The sequence below is a fragment of the Cryptomeria japonica genome, chromosome 8, assembly GCF_030272615.1.
Source record: "Cryptomeria japonica chromosome 8, Sugi_1.0, whole genome shotgun sequence".
NCBI lineage: Eukaryota > Viridiplantae > Streptophyta > Pinopsida > Cupressales > Cupressaceae > Cryptomeria > Cryptomeria japonica.
In genome coordinates, this window is record NC_081412.1 from 77,706,167 (window position 1) to 77,720,595 (window position 14,429).

General features: G+C 38.0%; 1 protein-coding gene across 8 annotated transcripts in view; it reads right to left on the reverse strand.

The window, feature by feature from the left end:
- Positions 1–1,768: 1,768 nt before the first annotated feature.
- LOC131046361 (uncharacterized) overlaps positions 1,769–14,429 on the reverse strand; it is a 33,599-nt gene continuing 20,938 nt past the window's right edge. For all 8 annotated transcript variants that reach the window (XM_057980098.2, XM_057980100.2, XM_057980095.2 and 5 more), the window contains 2 exons: positions 2,358–2,631; positions 1,769–2,254 (listed from right to left, as the gene is read on the reverse strand). In XM_057980098.2, coding sequence (XP_057836081.1) covers positions 2,057–2,254; positions 2,358–2,631 — 472 coding nt within the window. In that variant the 3' untranslated portion in view covers positions 1,769–2,056. The remainder of the gene's footprint in view (positions 2,255–2,357; positions 2,632–14,429) is intronic.

A 14,429-nucleotide genomic window follows, 5' to 3' on the forward strand; every position in this document is an offset into this window, starting at 1 on the left:
CTGCTCATATGCTTTGATCCAATGAAAATTTCAAGGAAGCTTCTAATTTTTTGTTAAATTTTGTGTTCACTAACATGGGTGAGATGCCTCCATTTTCTATTAGCTTATCCTCAAGATCTGGAGGTTTACTACAACATAAAGTTTAAACCATTGTTTCACATCATTGTTGTGAATGAAAACACTATTGTGAAAGGCACTAAGGTAAGTCAATAGTGAGGATGAGTCTATGGAACCTCACACAAAAGCATGCAACCCTTCTAGTGTGTTTCAAGTTACACCCTTAAGGCCTTATCATAAGGAAAACAAGATCATGGTTCTGTCACATGAGACCTAAGGAAAGAGTGAAAAATACAGTGCCCATCATAAAAGGATGCCACCGACTTGTTTTTGTGATTGGAAACAAAAGGTTTCCAGCCAAGATGGAAATTTTGAAATGGTTTGGTTTCAAACAGCCCCTCCCTCCTTCTCCCCCTCCCAACCCACGTTTGCTGATATTTTTTTGCAATGTTTGCTGTTTGCCCTCGTGTGTTATGCTTACCTATCTTGGAGTTGTTCGTCTTTTATTATTTTCCAATGTCGATTCGCTAAATCTTTGTTTCTATTCTTTGTTGTTTAATTAGACTTCCGTACATATTCTTTGTTGTTTGTAAAAAGGACTTGGTCCCCTTTTAAAAACCTTACAATCGAGTATAGAGGGGTTCACACACCCCAATCCTCTTGGAAAGAATTTATTCAACAAGATTGATGGCTAGAGCTTTCCCTCAAGGATACATAAGTGGTTGTGTGTATCTATATTTCTGTTTAATATTTTTAAGGTGGGCACATTTAGCATTTCTATACATCTATTTTAGTTATTTCTAATCTATTAGATCTGATTTTTTTAAATTATCATGATATGCAGATTTCTTGAGACTAGTTTCATTTTGCTTCTGTACTTTCTGCATTTTTTAATTTATAAGGTGTACATGGTTTATCATTTCTATAGATATATTTTAGTTATTTGTAATCTAATAGATCTTAATTTTTGAAATTGTCATGACATGCAGATTTCTTGAGACTAGTTTTATTTTGCTTTTATACTTTTTCTGCATTTTCATTTGTTTTACATTTCTTGTCTTTTCAGATTTCAGCAATTTCCATTTGTAGATTAGTAAATCCTCCTCATATTCGTTTGTATTTATTTTAGTACGTGCCTCAAGTTGCATTTAGTTATGTTCCTTGGTTTGACAATGGGCATAATTCAGCCCACCATAAAGAACAAATGAGAACCAAGAAGACATTTGTTGGCATCTACCTTTATTATGTGACGGAAACGGGATACTAAATATTCCTTAAAAAAAATAAAAAATAAAAGATTATGACCGAAATATTCAAGAAAATATTGATCGGAGACAACTGTGTGAAGGAAAACTGTTTTTGGAACTTTTCCTCAAGAAATCATGGCAAACAAGTGTTTACTGGTTTGTGAATGTGCCATGCTGGGTATGGCTGTGAAGGGGAGTGTAAGTTTATGCACCGCCCCTAGGTATTCAATTACCCTAAATAAATGGTGAGGCATTGGCTCCAGCATTCAGAATATTTTACAAGGGAAACTTGATAAGTTTTCATTAGAATGCACCAATAAAAGTTTTCATTAGAATGAACCAATAAAATATGTACTTAAGAACCTATCACTTAAAATACAGATCAATAGAACAATAAGAGAATACTTCCAAAAAGATGAGCTTCTTCCTCCATCTTAAGACAGAAAGAAAGTGCACTAAACATGGAACAAAAACCCATCATAGGGATGTTGCACTATAATAAAATGCTTGTAAATTATGGACATCACTATTCGCAGAGATAACAACCACAAGGAATGACGGAGAGCAATGAACTCTCTGCTGATATTAAGAACAATTTACATCTCACTCATATATTGCACTGCTATTTGCCTAATTTCAAAAAAACATTGAAGAAGCAAGCACGATAGACACAAAACTTCATATTGTTACAGCACAACAATGCTCTTTAGTAGAGCTGTACAAAAAAGAAAAGAGAAGCAAAACCTTGATATTCATGCAAAAAAACATAACTTTATGACTAGTGCTAAGCAGAGCTGTAGTACAAATGAACTAAAAACAGGTATTGTCCAATTATTGCTATGAGCCTTTATTTGAGACTGCATATTGTGACCAACAAAAAAAGCTGATTCCAGGCCCACAAGAGCAATGATAATCCACTTGAAAACTTCCAATGGGATGAGCATGAGGAACTGCCAAATCAAAAATAACAAGATTAAATTTTGTTTAAAGACATGGATATGTATACCAAATACACAGATAAAATTAGACGATATACATCAAATGTATGCATACCGAAGCAGGAATGAAGATGAATAGAGAGTAACCAAATAAACACCATGTCTGCACTAAGCTTGAATTTATGCCCAAGAATTGGTGTAAAAAGTAGAATCCAACTGGAACAAGGCATATATATGCATAGAATATGGCTGCAGCCAGGGTCACATAATTGATGTCATAAACCCATTCTGTATCAGTGGTACTTGGCTCAAAAGATAAATAGGATGCATAATTTCCGAGAACAGCTGCCAAGAAGACTAGAGTTGTAGAGATCCAGATAGGTCCATACCTGCAACACCCTTTAATAAATAAGTCTCGCCCTCAAATATGACACTGCCATCACTACTCTCTCGCATGCACAGATATAAATATAACTTGCAAATGTTAGCCCCACAATGTCATGTAGTGTATGTAGTCTTGGGTGAAATAAATATAATTTACACTAAAGACTCAAGAGACTAATATTACATTCACAATTATTAACAATGAAATGCAATGAGCATAAGTAGCTATAGTGATGCAAGTCAGTTTTGCTTTGATTACAACTGTTGTTAAAGTCCATAAGGTCATCCTGTGTTCAAGATTGATTTCATGGTAAAATAAGAGGTCATTAAGAATAGTCTACGTCACTGCAGATTTTGCTATCACTATCCAATGAAGACAAATGCAACACCTCGAACCAGGACAGAATATGAAGATCTGCTCCGTTACAGTTGCTCTACAGTAACCAACTGTAACTAACTGCTTACATGATGCATAGCATTGTAAAAGGCTAAAGAACTGCATATATGTCATGTTATAGAATCTGTCCAGCTACATCCGTGTACACAACATTTACCAGAAGTATAGTGGAGTAAATACCACTGAAGGAAGAGTTTTCACCTTGTTTAGGAAATCACTCACATACAAATCAAGAAAATGCAAAAAAATAAGGGCAGATGGATTGCAAAAATGATTATGTTTGCTAATACGAGACAAAGAACTCTCGTGAACCTTAAATATATACAACTATTGATATTGTCAATAAAGTTTGTTGAAGATCAACATATATAAGGAAGAGATGAGGAATAAAAACAAAACATTGAGCCAAGATACAGTTGGCCACAGACCCAAATAAACAAACGGAATCTCAATGAAGCAGATAAGATCATAATAGATATACAGCAAGTGACATAAGAGTCAATCACTACTTTCCCTTGAGGAAGAAAATGACATGGAAATGGCATAACAAAAGGTAAAGTTACTGCACCAGATTTGTGCTCTAAATAAGTTACATAACTAGGTAAAAAATTGATTATTATATAGTGGATTGATTGCATAAAAGATTGGTTATTAGATTGTTGAATGATTGCATAAAAGATTGGTTATTAGATTGTTGATTAATTACAATCAAAAACAATACTTAGACAAAGAGTAGGATGCAGCTGTCCCAACTCTAGATGGTTAGTGTTTGTGTGTTCATCAAGAAGGTAAGACATCAGCATGTTGTTTCCCACTTGTTGTGACCTTTTTCACACATCGCCCCATTGCAAATGGGGACCCTCTCTTTTCCTGCTTTCTAGGGTTTCTGCTAGCGCCCGTGACCTTTCGTTTCAATTTCACCAAACCTTACTCAGTTTCGAACAGTTCAAGCCCAAACACTGGAAAGTTAGTTTTTGCAAAACATGTGATTCCAGAGTACAAACACCTTCAAAGCGCTTAGGGACACCAAAGAACGAAGATCGCAATCGATTTGGATCAATTTGGACAAGTTTCTATTTTTAGAATGTTTGCTTTTTTGCTTTTTCCTATTTTTTAGGAAGTTTCGTTTTTGGCATTTCTAGCCCAATCCCCGGTATGTCTATTTTTAGAAAGTTTTCTTTCTATTTTTAGAAAGTCCACTTTTTGGCTTTTTCAGAATGGGTGCTCAGAGTCTGCACTACTGCCATTAACCTGCCTTGACCGGGATCCAAAAATCCAAGTTTTGACCTAAAAGAACAAAATCCCTAGATTTTAGGCTTTTTGCTTTTTTGGGATGCAAACCTAGGGTTTACACTTTCACCACTGACCAGCTCCGACCAGAACTCAAAAATTCTAAGTTTTGACCTAAAAAGCCAAATCCCTACATTTTAGGGGGTGTGAGGCCTCAGATGATCCACCTAAGCATGGATTTCAAATTTCAAGTTAATCCGGTTAAATTAGATTAAACTGTGAAATTTTGAAATTTCTCTGAAAATTCTTGTAAGTATGGCTAACAAGGGTTTTTGAAGTATTTTTGCAGGTTTAAACCCCACCACGATACGGGAGACCAAGTGTTGAAGACCCTTCAAACTCCGCCATGGATGAACGAGGCCGTGTAGGTGTCAAGCCAGAAGTCCGCCATGCCTTTGGGGGTCACATGGGTGCCAAGGCCAAAGTCCACCATGCCTTTGGGGGTCACATGGGTGCCAAGGCCAAACTCCGCCATGCCTTTAAGAAGCCATGAAGGAGGCCATGAAGGTCCTCACCCCATAGTCCGCCCCACCTAGAGAGATCATGGAGGAGCAAAGGCCAAAGTCCGCCATGAGTTTGGAGGTCACATGGGTGCTAAGCCTGAAGTCCGCCAAGGGTTTAAGAAGCCATGAAGGAGGCCATGAAGGTGCATGGGCCAAAGTCCACCCCAATGCCTTAGCCAAAATTCTCACCTTGATGGAGGTCATGGAGGAGCAAGGGTCAAAGTCCGCCCCAATGCCTTAGTTAAAATTTTGCCATAATGGAGGCCAAGAAGGAGAGACCTCCAAAGTCCGCCATACCTTGGAGAGGTAGGCAAAGTGCGCCAAAATTCAAAAGATGGAAATTCAAAATTCAAAAATTCCACCAACGCATTGAAAAGTCAAACACAATCAATATGATGTCATAAAACTTATCCAAAATTTCGAATTCAAAGACCAAAATAGAAAGTTTTTCAAAATGGAATATTGGAAGATTAACAAGGATTTCGAAATTGAAAGCCAAAATAGAAAGTTTGTAAAAGGAAAATTCAAGGATCAACGGATATTTTCGAACCTCAACCATAATAGAAAGTTTTTCAAAATAGGATATTGGAAGATTAATGGATATTTTGAACTTATAAACCAAAATAGAAACTCTTGGAAGATATTTTTCAAAATTGGAAACATGACCAAAAACTTTCCGAAAGGACTGGAGATGAAATTAGAAGTATATCTTAAAGGTTTCTACTTGAGAATTTAACCTTGCCTACAAATACTTCATTATTAACTTCATTTTTACATCAACGATTGCGAAATTACTAAGGAAAGCTTGGTAAAAAGTTCAGTTCGAAGATCATCTGGACAAGGATTTTGACATTTTGGGAAGTTGGATAATCACTTTAGACCAGATTTTTCGCAGATTGTTGAAGGGCAATCGAGCACAAGAAGATTATTTATCCTTTATTGAATTTTTCCGAATATTTTCAAGAGGATTTCTAGCCCTGTTTCTGCACATTCGAAGGTGAAATCCAATTCAAAATGCAGATTTATGAATTTTTCTGAATATTTTCAAGAACTTGAGAAAAAAAAAATTCCAAAATTTTTTGAAAAAAAAATTTATTTTTTTGGTTGAGTATGAAAATTTTCGAAAGTTTTAACACTTGATGGCGACTTCAACCGGCCTCAAGACTGAGGGTCTTGAGGTGAAAATTCAATTTTTGTGGCTATGTATGAGAGTAAAAAATGGAAAACTTTCCAACACTTAGCCATTTCGCAGCCCCGATATTTTTTTCGAAATTTTGCAGAAATTTTCTAACTTATAGTTTTCATCATTTATCTGCAGGTCTTAGACACCATGAAGTTCCAGGTAGATAAAGATGCTCCTCCAGAGTCAAGAATGACTTCAAAATGGAAGAACGTCAACGACACCAACCTCGGACACATCAATTTGAGGGAGTTCAAGAAACGAATGTTTGGTCTGGACAACCTCGTGCCTACCATCATTGCGCGAAAGATGATGAAGAGCGGTATTGTACATGTTGTTGGCTTCCTTCCCACCATGCAGTGTAATGAACTAGTGGTTGAGTGTGCCAAGCATTACAACCCGACCAGCAAGGACATCATCGCACCTGATGGGAGGATACTGGCGAACATCAGTGATGAAGCCATCAGAGAGGCCTTCAGGATCCTGGAGTATCACAACACAGTGTATAAGGCTAAGGACGAAGCAGACAGTCTGTATCAGGACCACCTGGAAGAGTATGACGCCATAGTCAGCCATTCCTGGCTAGACAAGCCAAGGAAGGGCACCTCCAAACTTCAGAGGAAGAGCCTAGTGCGGGCATAATTCAAGGAAGACATCGGAGATATGATCATCTTGCTTAACAGAATAATGGGAAGCCCTCAAGGAGGCCCATTCAAACCCTGGATGTATTATTTCATTAATGAAATAATCAACAGAGTAAAGATGATAGACTGGGCCAGAATGATCAGCGAGAACCTAGACAGCCAGCTGAGGAACTTGGAGGCGAATAGAACTTTCTTCATTAGTTCTTACTTGTTCTATTCCTTGGCCAGGACTTACAGGTACAGAGGTCTCACTTGTAAAGGGGAAGTAGGGAGCAAGGAGAATCAGTTTCCAGTATATGACTGCTACCCTCAGCTCCACATGGAAGAGAAATTCCATTACAAGAGAGTGAATGATACTTTCCTTATGCATATCACTCGAACATTGCAAAGCGGGTTGCACCAAAGACTCTCTCAAGAGTCTATGGACTTCATCAATCGGTTTGGATGTTGGTACATCCAATACCCGAAGTTCACTTACCTCTGAATCCAAGGATTCTCCAGACCTCCATACAAGCTCCCAGCTTATCCTACCAACCGAGTAGTGTTTCTCGAGGTTGTGAGACAATTGGAGGAGTACATAGTAATTCAAAGGGATAGGCAAAAGAAGGCAGGGACGTCTTCACTTACCATAGGCAATGGGCTGGAAACATGTCCGTCATCCCAAGCTTCTGGGACCGCTGAGAAGGAGCTATCCTAGTATCCCTTCTATCAATACAAGACAAGAAGGAATTTTGATCCATTCCACCGGATAAAGAAGATCGAAGGAACGACCTTTGAGCACAGACCAGACCTAGAAGACTACTGGGCTAACGCAGCCGATAGCTTTGAAGTCAGGAAAAGATTCTGGTCTAGAATTCCTTTGAACATGGCGAGATCAACGGAAATATTCTAAGTTGCAGATCAAGTGGAAGAAAGCTTAGAGCTTCATCAGCCGGGTTTCGAAAAGATGAAGAGCGAACCCCTAGCTTTGATAGATTGGACAGAAGGGGAGAAGTCAGATTTGGCAGACCTCATGAGGTCAGTAGTTGAGTATTCAAGGTGGTGGACGTTTGAAAAGACAAAGCAATTGAAGGCCAAAGGTGTGACCTTGACTTACGAATCAATGGGAGTAGATGACACGCTTTCCATCGATCCTTGTACCTCTGCCCGTGATGCCTGAAATCCAAAAAGTGTTGGGTCTTGGAAGAGGAAGGAGTTGATGGGCAGCTCGGTGAAAATCACAGGGAAGAAGGTCATAGGAGAAAGAAGGGAGTCCAGCGAAAGCCCATCCCTCCTGAGTACCGCCTCTATCATGCCTAATACAGTCAAAGAACGAGAGTTGAACATCTGCGTAGTTGATGATGAAGGGAGCATGCCCTCTCCTTCAGTTGAAGAAGTAATGAGAGAAGCTATCCAAGGTCCAGACAAAGAGCAAGTGGAAACACCTACATTCTTCTTGGACGGCATACCAGCAAACCCAAGAGAGGCAGATGATGAGTTTGACCATAATACTGTTGAGCAATCAACTATCCCGGATTGGCTAAGGGATAGAATAAAGGCTAAGGTCCCCAAGGAGGCCTGTTCCGAAGAGGTCACTGCAGCATTCCTGGAAAGGGTGAATGAACCAGTCATGATCAAACGACCCAAGCCAACTAGGAAGTTCTCCTTGATCCAGAGAGACAGTACAGGCTTCAGAACAGTCCAGATAGCAGTACCCAAAGAGGGAAAGACTAGAGACAATATCGCTGTAGAGGACTACAAGGTTACTACCATAGAGCTATGTAAGCCTACCCGAGAGCAAGAGGTCCAGTACTTTGACGACTCTTGCAGTATTCTAAAGGCAAGTCTAGCCCATGAGGAACAGAGGAAGAAGGTTGAAGAAGAGAATTGGCAATGGAAGAAGTATGTCCTGCACCTTACTAAGCCGCTCAACCGTGAGGTCCCCATCACCCCTCCATAGCCTCTACAGCAGGAATCAATGAGAGATTACGCTGATATGAAGGGCTCATACATTCAAGCAAGGGAATGGATGTCAGATGTTTCAGTCCGAGCTGACACATTAGTAGAGAATTTGGTATCAGCTCATGAATTTGCTACTTCATTACTCAGCCGCATCCAAGATCTAGCCATCAATTGGGAGGATGTGACTGAAATTCAGGATGAAGTGCTTCCACACCTAAAGGTTATCCGGAGCTTGTCTAAAAGAAGCCTAGTAGATGCGGGTATCATACAAACCGGAGACAGGTACGACTTTAGCACATGGTACTATGCCTTGGTCACTCGTATTGAAGTTCTAAAGAAATCCAAAACTAAGTGCTCAGAGACAGAGGGAAGTGTTAGAGAGATCCTGGGCAAGGTATTCCATGTGGTGTCAGAGATCTGGAAGAAGGCAAGCATAAGGGAGAAGCATCTACATGCAGAAAATCTAAGAGCCAAAATCCATTCAAGCTTCTTCAAGGATTCAGGGATGATGGACAGAGGCGATTTCTCAAGAATTGCGAATTTTCTCTTCATCGATGAAAATTTCCTCACCCAAGCCATTGAGTGGGAGAACATCCTCACCACCTGTACCGATGATGTGGATGTCATCGACTTCCAAATTAGCAGCTCGCCAAGTGTCGCCATGGAGGAGGTCAAGCTCATAGTGTCCAGATACGTTGAATCTCTAAAAGAGGAAAGTGGACACTCACCACAGTCAGATTAGCAGCTATGCCACTTGGCACCTCGTCATCTTTTCGACCAATCAGATTACTCCAAGTCAGCATGTCCAGGTTCAATGAACCTGACTTATCCAGAAGCTTCTAGAAGGGCACGCTTCACAATGTAACAACCTTCTATTTTCATTAAAGATTCATTTTTAGCAAGAAGGACAAGTGTCCCAAATGTAATTGGTCGAAAGTAGTATTTGGGGAAACCCTAATTAGGGTTTGTGATTATCAATCTTGGCCCTTTATCATTGTTCGATCTCAATCATTCATTGATTTTCGAAAAACTATATAAGGTTGCCTCCTCTCATTTGGAGAGGGTGAGGTTTTTGATACATTGTTGCTTAAGGTCATTTTCAGATAATATATTGCATGTGCGCTGCTTTGTAATCACTGTTGTTTGAATGATTGCATGGTTTCAAATTCCTCAACACCTAGTTAAAGTTAATATAGATTTGCTTACATTGTTGTTAATTTGAGTGAAGGATTTGATAAGTATCAATTGATTGTGTATCTCCGCTCATACTTTTGGTAAATGGATGATTTCCATTCTACCGTGCAAAGTTAGTCTGAGCTTATCCCATGTGCATCCCGATATCTCGATCATAAGCACAACCCACTGAAGATTGCACCAGCTTTGTGTAGTTGTCCCTAGTGTGGCGAAGCAGAGTTTGGTTTCTTGAGAGCACACAGTTGACACCGTCTCCAGAATTCGTAGGATTAGATTAGCTTCCTAAACCCTATCCTTTTCTCCTTTCTTTTGAACGTCTAATCCCCAAAAAATCCCCAAAAAAAGAAGAGCCTAAAATTGATATATCCGTCTAAGTCCAATTGTTCGAGATACTTGTCAAACGTAAGTCCCCCTTTAAATTTCAACATACACTACCCAAGAAGCTATTTCACTAAAGTCACTTGTTCGCATATATAGACCTTGGAATCAATAGTGATTTTTCAAGAGAGGATAGAATGCCTTCGGGTATCCTATACTAATGTTTGGTAGATGATAAAACAGACACCAACACCACTGAAATCTGATATAATCATTGGAGAGTATTCAGAAAGATATTTTTTTGGATCTAGGATCCCAAGTGAAAAGTCTCACCTTAAGAGTGGCAACAGGTTGGCCAACACTATAGTATTCTCAACAAAACCTTTATTTGGAGAACTATTACGAGGAGTTCCGAATTTGTACCTAGGTCATTGTTGAGGTAAATAGGATAGTCAATGTGAAGAAATACAAGCTTATCTTCAAAGAAAATTATAGGTAAGCGGTCATCCATTAAATCCCAAGTTTAAGAAACTACCATGGAGATAACAAGTAAGGGCAATAGTATTTCTTGAAGTGAAATTGAGAATAAATGTATAATTACAATGTGCAAGAATCACTTCATCAATCCCGCAGCAAATGGGGAATTACATTAGTGCAATTCAATATCAAAAGAAACCAAATAAAGATTGGATGATGAGATACATACTAGAGAAAATTGGTGCTTATGCAACTTGAGAAAAGTGTGTAGACCTCAATTATTGCACTACAACAGAACTGGAGCACTTCGTCAAGTGGATGATGTTAGTATAAGTATCCCAGATGAAAATTTGTGCAATACTCCTGCTTGCTGGTGAACTGTTTGCAAAGACAATATTCCCACTTAGAGATTGTGGTAAGAAAAACAAGATACTTACCACCACCCTAGGAGAAGCATGTTGTGATTTTTCAATGTTGGAAAAAGCCTACAATTCACCTTGAGAGATGCATGGAGGATTGGACCCAAATTGAGGAAAAAGATTTGCCAGTTTAGATGCACAGTTTTTATGATAATTTGGGTGCAATCCAAAAAGGGTAGTATGTCCAATAGGAGACCAACAAACCACAAGGCACAATGGGCTTGTTTTGGAATTTTGCAGTCTTTCACTTCTGGGGTCCATATTTGGCATTTGCAAAAGTTAAAAACAGTCCTATTTGAAAAAAAAAGCTTGAATAGAAATTACTAGATACCAAGTGAAGATAAGATATGAGTATCCCCTAGTCCTCATGTATTTAACAAGAATAAAGACCGGCCTTTGCAAGGACAGAGAAAGGTTATCCAAAAAAGAAGATCTTCATCATCTAGATATTCAACCAGAAAAGTTCTTAGAAAAATGATTGATTCACATCTTGATCAGCAGAACCAAAAATTCCAAAAACCATGAGAAGTTTGTAAAATTGATATGTTAAGAAAATAAACCAAAGTGGGAGTATATTGATGACTAGTAAACCAAAAAAGGTAAGAATGAGATCGTTAAGCTGCAAAAAATTACCAATATTTATTTAAACTAATTTAAACACAATGAAAGGGGTGATTAAATTTCTAGGAACAATGAAGATGCAGCTCAAGCCTATTGAATGTGGATGATAGAATTGATATTCCCCATTAAACAATAAGAAAGGATTGGCCCTAAACTCATCTTCAACAAGAAAATAGGAGACATTACTTTATGCAGATCAAAGAATTTTTATTCCTATGCATATTCATGATTTAATCCCACAACATTCATTGCTCAGAGAGTAAAGAAGCAAACTTGTTCAATAATAGATTTCAGTGTACCCTTGGGTGAACACTACTAAGGAAGAAAAAAAAATCAAGCTTGATTGAGAAAATTTACATTCAATTACGTTAGGTACGTAAACACAACAAATACTCATTTACAGTTCTATATCTCAAAGCAGCCCTAAAATAGTACGGTAACCAAAATGAATGCTAGGTTCAATCCTCAAATGCAAAATATCGTTTTATACAAAAAAATGTAAAATATTGTTTTATACACCTGCAGAAGAATGCAAAGTTTACAAAACCTATCTTCGCAAAGAAATGATGTTTCAAATCAATCTAACAATAGAGAATCCAACACAGTAAAAGAAGTCCTGCTTAAGTATTCCCAATTAGTAAATAGCGCCATTACAAATCAATAACAAATGTTCCATATAAAATCCAAGTTCGGTATTTTGATGTTGAGGACATAGGCAAATCACTTAAGACTCCTTATAGCTTTATGAAGCATTCATTTAAAGGGACATATCTTGCTACATCCAAGGTATATCCATATGAAATGATTCACTGACAGTACATTCCTAAATCACCTAACAAAATTACTATGTTGACGTTTTTGCTATATTTACATAGCAAAAACGTCAAGAATTGGGAAACACAATTGACAATACAAAACAAAAGCACTCTTTTACAAGTGAAAACCTAGGGATACTAAGTGAGTTACCAAAACTGTTTACAAACTCTCCATTTAAGATGAGATTTCAATCATGACCGTGCACAGCCTGAAAACTTGTGCAAAAATTTCTTGAAGAGTCCTGGTTTAGATAAGTAGAAATGGTCACCCAGTGAAAAATTAAATACAGATTGTTTAATATGCATGGGTTCCAAATGATCTTCAATAAGGAGAAACCTCTCTAGTAGGTGGAGATACTATGACTTGTTTCAAAGGTATCAAAGGTATAGTACACCTATTAAGATTTTGTGGTTGTAGTACACCTATAGGTATAGTAACCACCACACATTTGATTTGATCTTCTTCACCCATCTCTTCAACATATGCTACCTTGAACTCAATCCAAGTGTCACCCTTTGGGAAACATTGAATTTGTTGAAAGGCAATCTCAATCACGTACTCTTGACTTACCAGATCCAGAAATATATTAATTGTGTAACTTGTGGTTGGAACACTTCTTGGTCATCTTCATCAATTGAATTTTCATTTGACCAACCGAAAATCTAAAGGATCACAAAGGCTTGAATCTTCAAGCCCCGGATCATTATCAAAATATGCATGTTGAAATAAAAATATTTCTAGTAGTAAACTTTGTCATCCATCAAACATTTGAATCAATGAACACATCCCTAGGAGGGAGGAAACAATTAGGTTCCTCATTATCATTCACATAATGGTTGTCTCATGTCTCCTAGGTGAAAATGTGAATATAATTCTACGACAAGATTTAGTATTCTCTGATCAGCCATCCTTCTTTGTTATCTTGGAGAAAACAAATCACTAATTTAAAATCTACAACATCTCCATGCTCTATTTTCTTCCCTTTTTCCTGATGTTCTTCTTCACGTTCTTCACCCTTTGTATTCAATCTTTCATTTGTGCAATTCCCTTCACATATTGCTTCAACACCGTCTCCTTCAAACTCATTGAGAATTTCTGACTTTTCAGTGCCTTTGTCTTAACTGGTTCTAACCGGATGTTCTATAATACTCTCCACCTATAAATGCTGAAACAAAGAAGCCTAGGTCTCATTCAAGATTTTGGAATGCCAAAGTTTTTGCCAAGTTCCGGTTTAGAACTATGGTTTGGACCATATCAAAATATGCCGAATCAACCGATCCAAGACTAGGCCCTAAAACATTCAATTTGTGAAGAACAATAAGTTCAATATGACAATCAAGTAAACCTTTTTAGAGTTATTGCCTTCAATATGGAGATGAAAACAATGGCACTCTAACACTGCTCAAGATGTAGACCCATTTCATAGTTAGATTGAGAAGTTGACCTCAAGCTAAACAAAGAGCCAATAAACTGCACACCCATGTAATTGTTGGACTATGTAATCTTTTCCATTTCCAATACATGACCAGGAAGAAGTAGCATGTAATACACATCCAGAAGTATTCAAGACCATAGCCTTAGTTTTACTAAGATTCAATACAAGCTCATGAAGATCACAAAAGCAAGCATAGTAGTCTAACTGCCCCTACAAACTATCAGGTAGGGGTTAAAAGTGCTATATCATAAGCAGCATCAAAAAGCACAACTATCAAATCTTGGTGCAGGATACAACCATCATCTTCTTATGCTGTAAGATAATAAACTTCTACATCTCATGAATGTAGACCCCAAATAAACCCATACAGAGTGGCATCTCTACTTGACACCAATATAACTCGAGGAGATTAAAAAACCCTTGTGTTCTCCAAAAGCACCCACCAGAGTCTCACTGATGTAGGAATGGTTTTTTGTCCTTACTTATATTGCACTTAAAACAAAACTGAAATGAACAGTACTGTCACCAATAAATGGTTGATGTATTTTGGTTTATCAATTTGTTTATC